Below are 18,933 nucleotides of genomic sequence, written 5' to 3' on the forward strand. Positions count from 1 at the left end.
GTAATGTCATTTGAAAAAGCTCTGTAATAGAGTAGAAGCCCATTGAATCCCACATCGCAGAAGATGGATATCCGATTGTTTATATCTCATATATACTTTGAAACATTTTAGTGTTTGGCCTAGCATATAATATTGGTCGTCCTTAAAGTATTTTTCATTGACCAAAGAAAATAACTTTTATGAGGCATATAATTATTAATACTTCCCATTTATGGTAATTATTTTTTTCCACTCTCCTACACTTTTGGGTAAGCAATTGTGTGAGGATCTCTTATAGATCCTATCTGTCCGAGCAAGTCTCGGGAGTCGCTGAACACCTGGTCAGGCAGGTAGACCCTAAAAAGGTCCTTCCTCAATTATTTGCCCAAATTACAAACAATATGGATTAAAAAAAATTACATTGGATCTCAATCTCATCTCCAAAAACCTTCTATTTTCATACACTCTATTTGTTCGAATCTCCTCTTGGTCATCTCTCTTCCTAGCAACTCCTTTGATTAAAAAGTATTTTCAATTTTTCATACAAGCCAAGCGCTAAAAATTATTTTTCGAACCATTTGCAAGGCCGCAAACAAACAACGACAAGATCGAAGACACTTTTTTCGAAAAATATTTTGAACTGAAAAAAAAAATAATAAAAAGAAAATTACGGGCGTTAGATTAGTTTAACCCAAAATCAACATAGCAATCTCATTCATTATATATATATATATATATATATATATATATATATATATATATATAGGAACCTCATTCTCCCTTTCTTGGACAACGAAAAAAAAAAATACACAAATAAAAACTAGAGGGTGAGGGGGGAGAGAGAGGCCCTTTGATTTCTTCGGGTCTGATCGAGGAGGAGATGGGCCTTTCAGTGAGCCCAATAAGTGAACATCAAATCAAGCCCAACTCAAGGCAATTAATGAATGCATTGAAAAATTTTATTCGAGTGGACTGTTTCTTTTTTCTTTTTTCTTAATTAATTGTGTATATATATATATATATATATACACATACACAACTATCCGATTATATTCCTCACCAAATACTCCAAGAAAAAAAAAATATATGACGGTTTTGTCGATCTCAAGCACTTATTTCACATTTAACAACTCCTATAAATTTGGAAGAAATATATATTTGTTTTTGTTCTCTTACACATCTTTTGTTTATTTCTGTATAAGAAATGTCTAAATCTACAATTCATCTGAATTCCATATATTCAATAGTGAATTTTTAAAAGAGAACTAAAAATAAATAAAAAAGAAAAAAAAAAACGTGTATTAGAATAACATCAAGCACGTCTCAATCCAAACATATACCATAGTAACCAGTAGTTTGGACTTAGCGATTTGATTTGGCCTTTGGAAAACACTTTTTTGGATGCGGCTTTGTTTCTCAAAACCTAATAGCCACTCAAGATAGGAGCTCAAAGAAGACAACTAAGAAGAGGCCAAGATCCAATGATGGACTAGTTGAATCATGACTTGAGACAATCTAAGTCTTTGGAAATATGTTCGAAGAGACTAATAGACATATATGTGGCCACCAATCACCATTGCCTCTTGCTTCAAGATTGAGGCGGCGGGAGCTTAGAGGAGAATGAAAATCTTCAATGAGCTTTTGAAGATATGAGGACTTAATAGGCCATACAAGGATAATTACTTACAAATAATAATACGCATAAGTTAGATTACTATAACTATAAATATGACTATCATATATGTAGTAGGTGACATTGGCATTGGTTTATGAACTTTTAACTTTTTTTATGCTACTATTTAGTTTTTTCATGTTAGACTTTAATGCTAGTTTTTGGGTTTAATTGTGACCATTTGTAAAATCATTATATATAAAAGTGTTGAACTATTTTATTCCACAGAAAACCAATAGGCCGGTATTTTCTTGTTATAGATGAAAATGTTGAAGCAGATTTTTTGAGGACCGGCTGGACTGGCGACGGGGCTCTTACAAAACAAGAAAAACGCCATGAAAAAATCGCTGGCATCTGGGAGACTACGAAGTCTCTAATACTTAAATTAGTAAATGACACTGAGAATGAACTGAATGGAATGAGTTTAGAGAGAAAGAGGAGAATTACCTTATTTTGGAAATGGTGACCACTTTTAAAGTGAGCCTCCCTAGAGGTGGTCCCTAGTGGAGTGCCGCCTAAAAGCTTGCCATGTAACTGACAGGTAGTTGTCTAATTATTTTTTTCATGTAACGGGCTGCTTGAGTGGGACTATAATGATTTATATCTACACTAAAAAATAAAGAAAGAAGAAGAAAACAGTGGAAGCTACAATATATAATTGATCCCTATCAATTTGAAAAGGTCCAAAAAGATATTAACAACCACATAAACAAAAATATCCCTCTCCATCGATCACCTCGCTATAAATGCCAACCATCTCACCATCTTGCCACGTTCAAAAAAAAAAAAAAACAATCCTCAATGCCCTGACTTTGCTTCTACCGGCGATAATGCCACCCGTTTGAGGGAGATTGCTGCTTTCTTTGCCCAAACTTCTCATATAACTGACGGTTCGTTTATATATTTTATAATAGAAATTAAATTATTAAATTCATCTCTTCCTATCAGTCCACTGCCTTCATTCTTTCATGCCAAAAACATGACTTTACCATATAGAGGACTAATATTGATAATTCAATCATTTTAAATATAAAAGTAATGTTATTTAGTATAGTGTTATATGACTGTTATATAACTTAAATGATGTAGTAGTGTAAATCAGCCATTGGTTTTTTTCAAGTGTTAATTCAATGACTGATTTTTCATTAGGATACAAATTTTCCATAAATTCGTACAAACCAAACTCTAAAAGAGGCATGTGTCATCTCTTAGCCTGTGAGAAATATATGTTTCTTTAATAGCATGAGCTTCTCACATATTTTTTTAATGAGTAATGCTACATGTCATACTTATGTCCCTCTTGTGTCCCTCTAGAAATGAGGTGGCTTTTAAAATCACCATTGAGCTTGTGATTGATCAAAATTGAATTTTGATCACATGGTGATTTTAAAAGCCACCTCATTTTTAGAGGGACACAAGAGGGACATGGATATGACGTTTAGAATTACTCTTTTTTAATAGCTTAAAGGACACATGTTTTTTTGTTTGTAAGAAATAGGGGAACTTCACTTAACCCTCTAACTCCCATCACTTTTGCAATCTCCTCTCAAAATTTAAAAATTTTCAATTTAGTATATCGAACTTTCGATTTTTTGTAATATCACTCATCTCGTTAGGATTTTGAGTTAAATCAGACGGTCAAAAGAATAAAATGACCTTTATACCCCTGTAAACTTTAAAAATTACAAAATTATAAATAGTTTTTTTAAAAAATAAATGAGGGTATTTTGAAAATTTATTACCCGTCCATTAGGATTTTCAGTAAAATCCTAACGGAGTGGTGAGATTGTAAATTTTTTAAAGTTTAATATACTAAATCGAGAGTTTTTGAGCTTTGAAAAGAGATTGCAAAAATGATGAAAGTTCAAAGGAGTTAAGTGAAGTTTTTCCTAAGAAATACTATGCAATTAATCACAACATGACTTTGAATAGTAGTTATGTTATTCTTCACACCAACTTGAGATAATTTAAGCTTCATATATCTTAAACTCAATCTCCATAAAAATCTCCCAAAACAGATCAACTATTTTGTTCCCTCAAAAAATAAAATTTGTCTCCGGCCATCACGCAGAAACCAAAAATGAAAATCATTATTAGGAAAACTTGATAGAAAATTTCAATCCCAAGAAAATCAATAAAACTAATTTCCTCAAGACCCAATTGAGACACTTTACTCTTTGAGATTTTTTCAAACATATGATAGACATCTTTCTCTTTAGCAGAATTTTATGAGTCAACCCAAAGGCTTACATATATCCTCCAATAAATCCTATTCCTCAAGATAAATAATAGATCAGTGAATAGGCCTAATTTGCTGAGAAGCCTTCCTCATCAATTTCATTTTCCTCTTCCACCTAACATAGATTTGGTAGATGGATTTGAAGCTTACTACTTACAATAGTCAAGGTGGCACACACCTGACCTAGCACATCATATTAAAAATAACATAATTATTATTCAAAGTCATGTTGTGATCAGTTGCATGGTATTTCCTTTAGGGTACCAAATTGTATTACTACCTTTTCAACAATACACTTGTCATCCTCCTCCAAAAAATGCAGATTTGGTTGGTGGCGATAACTGTTAGCACCACCCTTGATGTAAAATTGCTCAATAAGGACCTCAAGTTGTGCACCAATTTCATCTCCAAACCACTCCAACTGATCATCAAACCCATAAACTTGCTCCTGAGATCATTGCAAAAATGTTGTCAATTGATCATCATGCTGTGTTACCTTTTCGCGCTCATACACATCACCAATAATTGCATGTCTGTTTACTCCTCAACCTGCTCCTCTATTTGCATGATAGTAAAGAAACCCTAAGCTCGGATACCAACTAATGCAACGTAGTGTAGTGGGTCGCAAAACAAAAAACAATAGATTAACAACTCTTCCCAAAACCAAGAACAAGTCAAGGACTTAAGGAAAAAATAGATTGGATATCACCCATTGAGTGTTTCTTGATGAAAATTATACATAATTGGTGGCTTAAGCCGTTCTTATTTAGCTTATATAGTAAATAGAGTTGCAAACTGACGCAAGATAAAAGTACGATTGTTCTGACAACGTATGATAGCAGTAAAAACTAATAATTGAAGATTGAAAAGTGAATTCAAGAAGAAAGAAAATAACAAATAGAGAAGAAAAAGACTAGGGGTGTACAAGCGGTTATAACCGGCGGTTATTGGCTAAAACCGCAACCGCTAACCACCTAGCGGTTATTTTCATTTTACCAACCGCAACCGCTAACCGCCTTGGCGGAGGCGGTTATTTTTATAACCGCCGGTTAGCGATTATAACCGGCGGTTTGAAACCGCTTTCGAATTCCAGTTTTGGGCCGGGTTTAGACCGGTTTTGGGTCGGGTTAAAATCAGTTTTGGGCTATTTTTACACCTGTTTTGGGCCAGGTTTACACCTGTTTTGGGCCATTTTTTGTACAGATTTTTTGGGCCTTTTTTTGTGCATATTTTTTGGGCCATTTTTTGTACAGATTTTTCAAGAAAAAAATTTAATACTTTTTGGGCCTTTTGTCCTTTGTTACAAAATTACTAATCCAAACATATTCTAAATCCAAAACCAAACAAATCCAAATAATCAAATACTCAAAGACATTACAAATCCAAAATAACCAAATTCAAAAGCAAAAAATTACAAATCCAAATAACCACATAGGCACATACTCTAAATTCTAAAACCAAACAAATCCAAATAAACAAAACAAATACTCCAAGACATTACAAATCCAAAATAACCACATAGGCACATACTCCAAATTCTAAAACCAAACAAATCCAAATAAACAAATAGTCCAAGACATTACAAATCCAAAATTCAAAAATTACAAATCCACATAGTCACCGTCCAAGGATGCTTCGTTCCTTGATTGAGCGCAATCTACAAAAGAAGAAGCTTTAGTTAATTGAAAAGTAACTAAGTAAGTTTCAAAAATAATAATTGTACAAATGAAAAGTTACAACTAATTTACAAACATTTACCTTCTTCATCAAAGCTTTCCACAAATTCCTCCAACTCCCGAATGTCAATTGGAGTATTCCTTATCCAACATTCAAATCCCAGCAAATCCCAGCAAGCCCACACGCTACCTCCCATTCCAACATTCAAATCCCAGCAACTCTAACAGTCAAAAGTAAAACAACCATTAATTTTTCTCTTCTTCTAATTTTTATGAACCACCCTTGATCACTAGAGATCGAATCAAACATGTTAAATGTGAAAGATGGACTTACATCTGCTTAGATTCGATTTCTTAGGTTTACAAATTTTAGTTCACTTACATATTTGTGTGGACTACTCAAACAAATACTAAAATCCACCAAAATTAATTCACAGGTAGATAATGGCCTGTGATTGTTTGTGCAAGAGACAGGCTATCAAATACTGAAACAGTGATGGGCTGGCTATAAGAAACAGAAACAGAAAAAACTAAATAGACAAAAATAGATGCTCGTAACCCAATTGAAAGAAACAGAAAAAAACTAAATAGACAAAAATGATAATAATAAAGAGATGAACATCTAGTATAATATGGAAGTCCTGAGACTCTGACCGTCCAAAAACTACTCAACAAACCAGATCTATACGACAGTGATGACACTACCAGAGGAGAGGAAATCCAAAAGGAAAAATAATAATAAAAAAAAAAAAACACAGAATAAAGATATTTGTGCATGAGTCTACAAGGATTTCATTTCACTAGTTCTATATCCATATGCTCAATGGAAAAGAGAAACTCCCAAGCTGATAGACAACAGAGTTAAACAACTAATTATAGCACTGACATTGAAAAATTCAGGCATTCTGATGTCACATTTTGACCATTCAAGATTTAGACTACATAATTTCCTCTATCTTGTCAGATTCCAGTAGAGTTGCTATATACAGTTTTTTTTTTTAATCATTAAATTAAATCTACAAATATATTTATTCACAACAAAAGGAAAAAGGACTATCTAGTATCTACCAAAACTGAGAGAAACTTACAGTGTAGTGGCGGCGGAGACGACCGGAAGCGGAGACGAGCGGCGGCTGAGACGAGAGGGCAGAGACGAGAGAGACGAGAGGGCAGAGGGCAGAGACGAGAGAGAAGAGAGGGCAGAGACGAGAGAGACGAGAGGGCAGAGGGCAGAGACGAGAGAGACGAGAGGGCAGAGACGAGAGAGATGAGAGGGCAGACTGCAGAGAAGCAGAGACGGCGTCGGCGAGAGGAAAATGAAATGGAAAGTTGGAAACCTAAACCTAAACCTCAGAAAATATGGTTTATATATATTACCAAAACGGCGTCGTTTTGGGCATTCAGCAATGCCCAAAACGACGCCTCTCAGGTCAGTTTTTTTTTTTTTTTTTTTTAATATATATATATATATAAGCGGTTAGCGGTTATTTATAACCGCTTTTAAAACCCTATAACCGCTAACCGCCTCCGCTAGGCGGTTAGCGGTTATTTATAACCGCTTTTAAAAGCGGTTAGCGGTTATAAGCGGTTAGCGGTTAGCGGTTTTAAGCGGTTAGCGGTTTTAAAGCGGTTATAACCGCCCCGTTTGAACACCCCTAAAAAAGACCATAATTGTCACAAATAAGCAAATAGAGAAATAATTTTGAAAGACTTAAATTTAATTGATACTTCAAAACTTTATTCTAAAATAATACAAATATGCCTTTATATAAGCAAAGTTTGATTATTTCCCAAGCAAAATATTTGGAGAAAAATAAAGAAAAATACTAAACATAACCGTAAACTTGGAAACAAAGTGAAATTCTTGTACAGAAAATAAAATATATTATTCTAAAAATAATATTAAAACATATTGTATGATTCTTTCCATTCTTTGGCTGATCTTATTCAAGAAATAATCTTCAAATCTTATGCCTAATTTTATATTGAATCAGGCTCATCGAGTTAGAAAGAATTTGTCCTTAAATTCAAATCATCTTTGCCTCGATATTTTGGATGTTCAATTAATTCATTCCATTCTACACTTCTCAACAGTCAACACCAAAGTAACTTGATACTAGAAGAAATACAACTTGCAACCCATCACAATATTACTCTGAATATTAGATCTAAAGTTAGTCGCACCAACTTGAGATGAAATAATCTTTCCAAGCTCTTGATTAATTGTCATAAATTCACTATCAGTAAAACCAACGTCAAGATTTTGTTTAGGAAAATTTAAAAGAAAATTTCCAATCCCAAGAAAATCAACATAATTAATTTTCTCAAGACCCCATTGAGATATTTCACTTTATGAACTTTCATTAAACACATGATTATCGATTTTTTGTTCAATGTCTTGACCATATGGAAAAAAAAAAAAAAAAAAAAAAAAAAAAAAAAAAAAAAAAAAAAAAAAAAAAAAACACCTTACCTTTATAAGATCTTCATCATTGCCATATGATCTTCATCATTGACATATATATCATAAGTTGGTGGAGAATTTCAATCTACAAAACATTGAGAAGGATCTTCAACGTCTTCTTCATGTCGAAACTATTCATCAACAAACTCTTCATCCCGACCACGTTGTTCCCGAACCAGAACATGATTGTGATAGTGGTTCTCGAAATTGGATTATGAATCGTGATCGTCAATATCGCGATACATTTCCATGTTTTGCATCGCTAGACGCTGCGTTAACTCCATAACCTGCCTCTGCAAGTCTTCAATCATCACGTCTTGTGCACTATGTTCATGGTAGGGGACTTCCTCATTCAAAGCCTGTCTACGCCAACCACGACCATGATCAACAATCATGAAAATTGATGAAGAAAATCACTCCAAGAATATGCTTATGATCTGATACCAACTGACGCGAGAAATAACTAAGATTGTTCTAATAGCGTATGATGGTAGTAGAAACTAATAATTGAATATTGAAAAGGAAATTCAAAAAGAGAGAAAAAAACAAATATGGAAGAAAAATACCCTAATTGCCCCAAATAAGCAAACAAATAAATAACTCCGAAAGACTTAAATTTAATTGATACTTCAAAACTTCATTCCAAAATAATACAGATATGCCTATAAATAGACAAACTTTGATTATTTTCTAAGAAGAATACTTGGATAAAAAGAAATAAATAAATATACAAAACATAACCGTAAACTTGGAGACAAAATGAAATTCTTGTACATAAAATAAAATATATTATTCTAAAAATAACATGAAAATATATTCTATGATTCTTTTCATTCTTTGGCTGATTTTATTCAAGAAATAACCTTCAAATTTTATGCCTGATTTTCTCCTGCATCACAAACCCACTTAAACAGACAATTAAGTCAGTTTGTCACGATCTAATACGAATGAAACTACTAACTCATTCGGACGAGTAGCGCAATACTTCTCCTTGTTCGAACTTGTTCCGAGCAAACTATTGAACGGCCATCTTAGATCTCGATTCTAAACAACTCATCTAGACTTGCACTAATTGTCATTCTGAACGAAGCTCCCTAGACCCCTTTCCAATGTCTTTCTAATAAACTCTTCCAGACTTGACGACTCATTTTGCCCTAATAAGCATTAGAATTGAAAAATATTCATAAAATATGACTTTGTATAACTTTGAATAAGCTTTCCAATGCCAAAAAGATTGTCTTCATACGATATTAGGGCACGTTTAGTTTGCAGAATAGACCCCAGGAATGGAATGACTTATGTTTGGTATGGGTCTATTCCTTGGAATATCTATTCCCATTGGAATACCCCTTCCCTTACGAAGAGGAATACTTATTCCTCTAAAAAATGAGAGGAATAGCTATTGCAATGGGAATAGACTAGATTTTCCAAAAAAACACAATTATTTTTTATTCTCTTTCAATTTCTTTTTTTTCGAAAAAAAAAAAAAAAAAAAGGTGAAAAATCGAAACCCCACCCCCCCCCCCCCTTAATAGTGGCTAGTCGACCACCCCGGCCAGCCACAAATGGCTCCGGGGGTGGCCGCACCACCCTCGGGACTCCCGAGGGCGTTCTGGGAGTGGTGCGACCACCCCCAGAGTCACTTGGGGGTGGCCACGGCCACCCCAAGCGACCACTCCAGGGGTGGTCGTGGCCTCCCCCTGTATATTTCGTGGGTGGCCAACCACCAATTGTGGTGGTCGGCCACCCTATAGTTTTCAATTTTTTTTATTTTTTTTAATTTAATAATTTAAGTTTTTATTTTTATTATTTATTATTTTTAAAATTTATATAATGTGAGGATTTTTTAGTAATTTTGATTGTATTCCAATTAATGTATATTAGTTGTTACCAAACTAAAGATTAAGAATAATCATTCCATTCCATCAGTTTCTATTCCTAGGAATATCTATTCCTTTTCTTAATGGAATAGTCATTCCGCAAACCAAACGAGGCCTTAGAGTCTTAATATATGACCTATTTATTACGACGTACCTCCTTGAAACATAGCCCGCATCACTAATGCTCTACTGCACCTATTGGTTCCTCCTCCTTTTTTTCTTATTCTTTTTTCTAATTGAATAGGAAAAATGGTTATAGGGAAGGATCCTTCTCACTTCTCATCTAAAAGGAAAAAGAAGTGGACGATCCTATAAATGAAAAAATGGTGGGTTCCCCAACAATAGACCCAAACCAAACTAAATAAGTGCTGAAATAGATACAAATTGTAAGAAATTGGTCAAACAAGTGACTAGGTCCTCACAAAAAGCCGTACAAGGCGGTTAAAAAAGCTAAATGGATACAAAGTAAGGTAAGCCCATATGTACCTTACCGAAGCAGTAGAAACACTGAAATAGTCCAAATTTGAGACTGCAAGAAAGAAATGTCCCAACAAAAATCCAGATGCAAGAGTGCCGAGACACCAAGGTAGCGGATTCAGGCGAGATAAGTAGTACATGACGACGAGTAAGACCTCAAAAGATGTGAGAAGGGGTTAGAGAAACCTTTATCCAAACAGCAGCACAAACAAAAATAAACAAAAAGGAAAGAGGAGGGAAGAGTTGAGATCCTTCCTCCTCCCTGAGCCGGCTGTAGAAAGGAGAAGAAGAAGAAGAAATGAGCTCTTTTGCTTCGGACAGAAAACTTGCTCGATCTCAGAGGTTCGAGAAACTTAAACAACTGGGTATTTGGTACACCTATTGATTCCTCGTTTGAACAAATCAACAACCAACATCAAAACTCAAAAGCCTTACAATACAAGGATATCACTGTGAATTTCTTTAATTTAAGATTCAAATATACAATAAAAAGTTCTTACAAAGTAAATTAATAAAGAAATGCAACCGCAAAGTAGATAGCAAATTAAGCAACGTACTCTTCAACACCAGATTCCTGAAACCCCTCTTTCAAAACTCAATTCTTAGTACAATATATATCCATGATGTTTTCCAGTCTTCAGCACTTCAAATGTTAGTCAGTGAAGCAGTAGTTTTCATGTCCATAAGATCATGATTCTCCCGAGTCTTCCAATTCTATTCTTAAAACGTAGAAGAACCCGTTGATCATCACTAAAGTACTACTGTTCTTTAAACAGCATACTAAGAAAAAAACAAAAAAACAAAGAACATCATCACTTTGGAAGGATGAAACAGAGTCATGGCCAACCACCCCCAAGTAAGAGTCGGCAGGAATTTCCTTAACCCATCAGAGGGTGGCCGGCAAAATTTATCTACAGGACCTAAGTTTATTATTGTATGCTAGGAGGCATAATAAACATGAAGGAATCAGAAATTCAGGATGTTGGCATAAGGGGTCAAATTTTGAAGCCAGGGACTGTTTAACTGGGTCCAAAACGGGTCTTGAGTCCAATCCGTGGTCAATTTGGGGACTTGGAGCTCCGGCAACTGGCCCCTTCCAAATGGGCTTTGCAGTGATGTGGAGGACACTTTGCTTTCCACTGCTCTTTCATCCACTTTCTCTGTTAATCCCAACACTTCCTCTGCTTCTTTCTTGAAGACAATGTTGTGTACAGCCGCCATTGGTGCCACTAACTGATAATCCTCCTGATGAGTATAAAATGAGCCGGTTTCAAGGGATGTTGGTGGAGATGAATTGGGGGAAGCATGAAAGTTCTTCATCTCTTCCTCCATTGCGGCCCTCTGCTCGAGAACCTTCAAAGAAGTTGCCTTCCTGTAGATCTTACACAACACTATGTCCTGCATTTACAAACATAAACATTATTAAACGAACAAACTACTTACTTTTCTTCTACCTACCAGTAGTGGGACCTATTCCAGCCACTGGGATGTTTATCTTGGATACACGAAAAAAAAAAGAAAAGCAAATGACGCTAAAGTTTTGGAATATGAAAAGAATATGGCCATTTTCTTACTGGGTCCCAAATACTTTTATCTGAAGCCACTTATAAAAGGAGGGGTGTACGTGAACTATTACATGGACAATAGTAATCTCACGACTTGACTTATTCCATCACAAACATTTTCATGGAAACTTCTCAATGAGCATTTATTTTCAAGTCTACAGAAACCTTTTTCCATGAAAGAGATGTACTCTTGGAACTTTGTAATCCTTTTCCAGTTCTTCATTTTCTTGGAAAAAAATTGAAAAAACGTGTAATGAAAAGTAGCAAACCTTAGGTAAGGGGCATGAATCAGGAAAGCGATACTCGTTCATAACCCAGTCGGTCTTGCTCCCTCTTGGAGCTCTTCCCCTGTAGAAAACAAGTGTCTTTCTTAAGCCAATTATCCGCTTTGGGTCCGATATGGTCACAATTCTCCGGTCAGAACCTGTGGCCTTCCAGAACCCATTTTCAGTTGTCCGGTTCGGCCTTCCGCCGCTGCCATGCTTCCTGTCCCTCGGCACAAAAAAGTACCATTCTCTTTCGCCGATCTTTGCCAATCCTATTACAAGAACCATGGTATAAAATAATCAGTTATTCAGTAAACTGCTATACGCTCGTTCAAAGGCTGATTTTCACTGTCATAATCATATAAAAAAGAAAAAAAACTAAGCAAACTTAGCAATATGTATGTATATGTATATATATACCAGGCAAGTCCCAAGGATCGTGATGATATATGTTGAGAAAGCCGATTATGTCAAAGCGCAATCGCTTTCCGAACACCATATTCTTGAGGTAGAAATCAAGGAGCTCCTCTTCTGTAGGGTGGAAACGAAATCCTGGAAGTTCAAGTTCCATTGTCGACATTTCATCCATTGCAGTGGCCGCCATTAATTTTTGGTTACTGAGACTACTGCTGTGGGGTTTGCTTCTCTAGCTGTTCTTTTTAAGGTTTTGGGTTGAAAACTTCAAGTGTTGGTACGTAGATATATAAACAAAACACGCTGCAAGGAACATGTATTTGGGTTCATTTATATATAGGACGATTGAAAACATAGGTTGAGACCAAGTCATCGATGGTGGGGGCAAAATAGTCCATGACCCTTGGAGCTAGCTATTTGAGTCCATTCGAATGGTGGAACCCACACGCTTATACGTAAATCAGCATAGACTGAACAGTGACAGGTCTTCCTTCTCATTGCTTGAATGCTTTTTTTTTTTTGTTTATTTTTTTTGTTTTCTTTCAGTTTTGGACTTTTACCAGGAAATTCCAGGAATTTTTCCAAGCAATGTTCTGCAAAATAATTTCATCTTTGATTCTGAACATGTGAAACGAATACCATGTTTGTTTCAAGTTTCAAATGGTCAGCAAGTCTAGCTGAGGATCGGACTATACTGTTTTTTTGGGCTTCCGGTCGTACGAGGACTCATGATCGATCAATATTCTTGTAACGGAAGTTTGATTCAGTCCTGTTAATTAATTGGGTCGCCCCTTGTTTCTTGGAATCCAAACACTAATTAAACATCTAAAGACTGAAGTCTGCAGACCCCAACTTCACCAGTTGAGCTTTGTATGCATATCTATTAATTTCTATTTGACTGTCGATTCTCCAACCCTTTTAAGTCTTCTAATTAATCCACATTGCTATCATTTCACCCAAAGAATTTAATTAAGATCCAAATTAAAGGCAATTCATGTCTCTCTATTTCAAAATTGATAAACGATAGGACTCCTTTGTAGCGTCTAATGACGTGAATTTCATTTTTTTTTGCTTAAAAAATTGCATTTTGTATGTCATCTTTTAAGATAACTTTTTATTATTATTATTAAATCCATGCTATCTCGAAGGATGCTAGAAGAAACGGGGAGCGTTAGAAAAACACCAGGCGCACTCCCTCTCTCACAGGTGGGCCCCACCCATGTGAGAGGGGGAGTACACTTCGTATTTTTTTTAACATTTTTCATAATAAACTTTAACAGTTCTCTTTAAAAATATAAATATTATCATTCGAATTTTATTTTGTTTCATCTTCCATTTTGATGATGCCATGTTATTTAAAATTTCAAATAACATTGCCTCTAAAGTATGAGAGTATAAATATATAATTATATAAAGATAACTAGTGAAGTCTCAAATCAAATAATAATCATTAATAAAGGTTCAAACTTTTGCAACAAGTGGAGTTCTTAATCATAAATTATTAAGAAGTTGATTTTATTTTTTGTTTTTTGTTTAATTACCAAATTACCAGGAACTCGCCACATTTTGAATTCTTTGTTTATTATAATTCCTGGATCGGATTCCGTTGATATGGGTAGGACCTAAGGACCGATTGCTGACCCGACGCTGGTCGGAATTCAAAAATTCTTTGTTTTGAATTTTCCTGTTTCCAAATTCCGACTCGACGCTGGTCGGAATCCGAAAATCGTAACTGACCCGGGGCTAAATTTCATAATTTTCTTCATGCAAAGTCAAAAAATCTCGAGTCGGCTTGGAATCCCCTTCGTTCCTCCGTCTCCACTCCTCCCTCTGCAAGGCTCGCTCCAAACCCCTTACACTCCATCTGCTCTGAAACCCTCTAGCTCTCCAACCTCCACTACGACTCCCACCTCTTCAGCCACTCCTCCCTTCACGCCCTTTGCCTGACGTAGTGAATGTAAAAGCTCTATTTCACGGTGCATTTATGATATATAATTGTAAAAACGGCCGGGATCCGGCCTGATCTGGACGGATCCGGCCGGATCCGGAAGATTCCGGCCTGAATCCGGCCATTTTGGCCGGATCCGGTCAAACTTTTTCGCCGGAATTCGGCAACGGCGGCCGGACGTTGCCGGATTCCGGTGACAATTACCAAACTCTTATTTTTGCATTTCGTAATTTTTTCGTGCGAACCAAACACCGAAAAATATTTTCGAGAAAATCATTTTTCCTGAAAATGATTTCGTCGAAATCATTTTACTACGAAAATCGTTTTACGTCGAAACAAACGGAGCATTACCTAAATTTCATTTCAATTAAATATTTTACTTGTGAAGTTTTACTTATTAAAAATAAGAACGTTAAAGTATTGATTAAATAATTAAATTTATTTCTTCCGATTAACTTAAACTTTTAAAATAAATAGTAATTTAACAACTTTTACGTCTTCTTTTAGTAAGAAAAGACACTTGATAACTCAATTGAGCAAAACTGAAAAAACTTTATGATTGATTCAAACGTGCCTTTTGCTACTCAAACAGTATATTAAATATCACATTGGTAGGAATAAAAATGGAAACATATATCACTTGAAATATGAAAGAAACTACCTATTATGAAGATAAACTGATTATGGAAACAAAGAACTATCCAAAGATACATTCAGAAAGAGAATTTTGGCATTGACAACTTGGTTCCAATAAGATTTTTTTCCTTTCCGGTGATAATTTCACTTGTGAACGTCTAGGGTAACTCGATTGCAAAGCTCTTCCGAACAAGTTTGCAACTGATCGAACCTTTCAGGAGGTCTTCCAATGTGACTAGATCATATTTCCGTCTGAATGGGGTTGCACTGAGCTTCTCAAGAAGTCACTAAGTGACGCTAAGTCGCAACTTCATCAAAACAAGAATGCAAACGAGGGTCTTAGTGGCTCAACCAATAGCGCTTAGTCACAACCCGCGTTTAAACGGTGTTGCAATCGAGTCACAATCAGTAACACTGATCTGCAACCCGTGCCTGGACAGTTTTGCAATGCAATTTTGTCCTAGGGTTGTGCTACATGAGACACCCCGTATTGAAAAGAACTCGTCCTCAAGTTTATACCAGTTGATGCTTCAATCAATGGATGGTAATCTAAGATATCAACTACATTGAACGTAGGAGAAATTGTCATGGCTCCCAGAAGCTAGATCAATGACATAGGCATTGTCATTTATCCTTCCGAGCATTCGATATGGACCATACTTCTTGCTCTTGAACTTCTTGTAGGTGCCTGTTAGAAACCACCATTTTTGCGTAGGTACACCACAACTTGTTCCCCTTCGTGGAAAATCTTTCATTGTTCGCCACCCTTTGTCTCTAGCTTGTTTGTATTAGGGTAACTCGGTTGCAAAGCTCTTCCAAACAGGTCTGCAACTGATCGAACCTTTCAGGAGGTTCGCCCAATGTGACTAGATCACATTTCTGTCTAAATGGGGTTGCAACCGAGCTTCTCAAGAAGTCACTAAGTGACGCTTAGTCGCAACTTCGTCCGGACAAGAATGCAAACGAGGGTCTCAATGGCTCAACCAATAGCGCTCAGTCACAACCCGCTTTTGAACGGTGTTGCAATCGAATCACAATCAGTAGCACTAATCTACAACCCGTGCCTGGACAATTTTGCGGCCGAGTTGCCCTACCCTCCAATTTTGTCCTAGGGTTATGCTACATGAGACACCCTGTCTTGAAAAGAACTCGTCCTCAAGTTTATACTAGTTGATGCTTCATTCAACGGATGGTAATCTAAGATATCAGCTACATTGAACGTAGGTTAAATTGTCATGGCTCCCGGAAGCTAGATCAATGACATAGGCATTGTCATTTATCCTTTCGAGCATTCGATATGGATCATACGTCTTGCTCTTGAACTTGTTGTAGGTGTCTATTAGAAACCACCCTTTTTGCGTAGGTACACCACAACTTGTTCCCCTTCTTGGAAAATCTTTTATCGTTCGCCACCCTTTGTCTCCAGCTTGTTTGTATTGGGCATAACTTTCTTCTTTGTACTCGTTCGATCACCCAAATGTTCCACTACCACACTAGCTAGGCCTTAGTAATTTGGGCAAAGACACCAACCCCACCTCCTGGATTGGAGTTTCATTACAAAAATTTCAAGAATTCTCGACGGTTTTAAACCATCCAGAAATATAGGTCGCGAATTTGGATTTTAGACGGTTTGGGCCAAACCATCCAGACTTCTAAAAAGTTTTAATTCTGGGCGGTTTGGGGGATGGTTTGGCCCAAACCGCCCAGAATTAATTCCAAACGGTTTGAGCTTCTAGACGGTTTTGGTAAAACTATTCACAATTATATCTAGACGGTTTGGCCCAAATCATCCACAAATACGATGAATTATATATATATACTATTAATATTAATTTTTTTATATATTAATTAGTTTTTTTTAGGGTTAAGTATTCCTCTAGTCCTTGAGTTTTGGAAACTTTATTTTTTAGTCCCTGAGTTTCAATTTGCATCACAGATGATACCTCAGCTTTGGGAAATGACCGAATAAGTACCTCGGTTAACTTCTCCGTCCAAAAACTAACGGACCGCCACATGTCAACCTCTGAGGTGGACACGTGGCATTATATAAAAAAATTAAAAATCTTTAAAAATAAATTAAAAAATAATAATATTAAAAAAAAATTGAAAAAAAAAAAAAAAAAAACAAGAGCCAAAACTTTTAAGGTTGACACGTGGCGGTCCGTTAGTTTTTGGATGGAGAAGTTAACCGAGGTACTTATTCGGTCATTTCCCAAAACTGAGATATCATCTGTGATGCAAATTGAAACTCATGAACTAAAAAATAAAGTTTCCAAAACTCAAGGACTAAAAAAGTGTTTAACCCTTTTTTTATATGAAAACTACTATTAACCGATTTGAGAATAAAAAAAAAGAAAAAAAAAATCGATCTGAAGAGGGATCCGACCGGTGACAAAGAAAGAGAGAGAGGAAGAGAGATCTGGCACCACGCACATCAGCCGGCGACAGAGAAAGAGAGAGGAAGAGAGAACCGGCCGGAAATCCATGTATTTCGCCTGTATCTCTCTCTGTATCCGGCCAGAGATCCGGCCGAGCGTGAGTTTTGACCGGATCCGGCCGAAAACCCACTCTCTCCAGTCGCGAGGTCCCATCGTCCTAATCCCACCGACAGTCCAAATCTGGTCGGCCATCATCAATCGCCAGCTGGGGAGAGAAGAAGAAGAGAGAGAGAGAGAGAGAGAGAGGGTTCAATTTTTTCTAGAAGCAAACAGGGAAAAAAAGAGAGAAGGGACTAGAATATGCCATTTTTTTGTAGTGTTCTCCCATAAATTATTTTCACCATGGTCATGGGTCTTGTGAAGACCTGCGGTGGCCGTGAGCGGGTCTGGTGAAGACCCACAGCTGTTGTAACGACCCACCCCCAATGACACAATATTGTCCGCTTTTGGCTCCCCAAACAGAACTTCCCAAGAGGTCACCCATCTTGGGATTGCTCTCGCAGTAGCACGCTTAACTGCGGAGTTCTGATCGGTTCATGGCCATCACGGCTTTAAAACGTGTTGTGTCATAAAGGGTACATTTATACATATAAGCACATCCTCATTTTCAGGCGATGTGGGACGTCACAGCTGCTGCCATGGGTCACAAGTTTTTGTCTTTTTTAATGTTTTTCTGTATTCTTTTGTCATTTTTTGTGCAAATGGGGTACATTGTAATTTTCTAATTGTTTGGAGGGACATTTTAAATTGCCTGATAATTTGATAAGAATATGTGTACTTTTTCCTAAATTGAACTCTAAATTTTCAACCGGACCGCATCAAAATTCAAAAAAAAATTCCGACCCCAAGCACAATGTCCATTGGTGGTGGGTCATTTTGTTTCCCCCCCACCCAAAAAAAAAAAAAAAAATAGTAATAGTAATAAAAAAAAATAAAAAAAAAAATAGGCCCAAAAAGAAGGATCGATGTTGGGTCGTTTCTTTACATAAAGAAGTCTTGCGATAGAAAGACCACAAAACAAGAAGAAGATGATTTTCTAATGCTGTCAATTCAAAAGCTATCAACACCGCGTTGCCACACTTTCCATACAATGAATAGCCTCAATAACAAACTTTTCTTTTCCTTGGGATATGATGAGTAATTTTGTTTGACTTGGAAGTCTTCTCCGTAGACCTCAGAAAGTCTTGCCTTTTATGAACCAAATCATATAGATATTACCCTAGAAAATCTCCCCAATCTTCATCACATTTTTTTATTATTATTTATTTATTGTTGGGAA

The 18,933-nt window shown here is 36.2% G+C and overlaps 1 protein-coding gene across 1 annotated transcript; it reads right to left on the bottom strand.

Moving 5' to 3' along the window:
* Positions 1–10,832: 10,832 nt before the first annotated feature.
* On the bottom strand, positions 10,833–12,928 carry LOC133882872 (NAC domain-containing protein 6). The gene is made up of 3 exons (XM_062322101.1): positions 12,639–12,928; positions 12,222–12,490; positions 10,833–11,785 (listed from the first exon to the last, which is right to left on the bottom strand). Exons 1-3 carry the CDS (start codon positions 12,820–12,822, stop codon positions 11,354–11,356), a joined length of 885 nt encoding a protein of 294 aa, XP_062178085.1. The 5' UTR covers positions 12,823–12,928; the 3' UTR covers positions 10,833–11,353.
* Positions 12,929–18,933: the final 6,005 nt, after the last annotated feature.

This window comes from Alnus glutinosa, chromosome 11, assembly GCF_958979055.1.
Source record: "Alnus glutinosa chromosome 11, dhAlnGlut1.1, whole genome shotgun sequence".
NCBI lineage: Eukaryota > Viridiplantae > Streptophyta > Magnoliopsida > Fagales > Betulaceae > Alnus > Alnus glutinosa.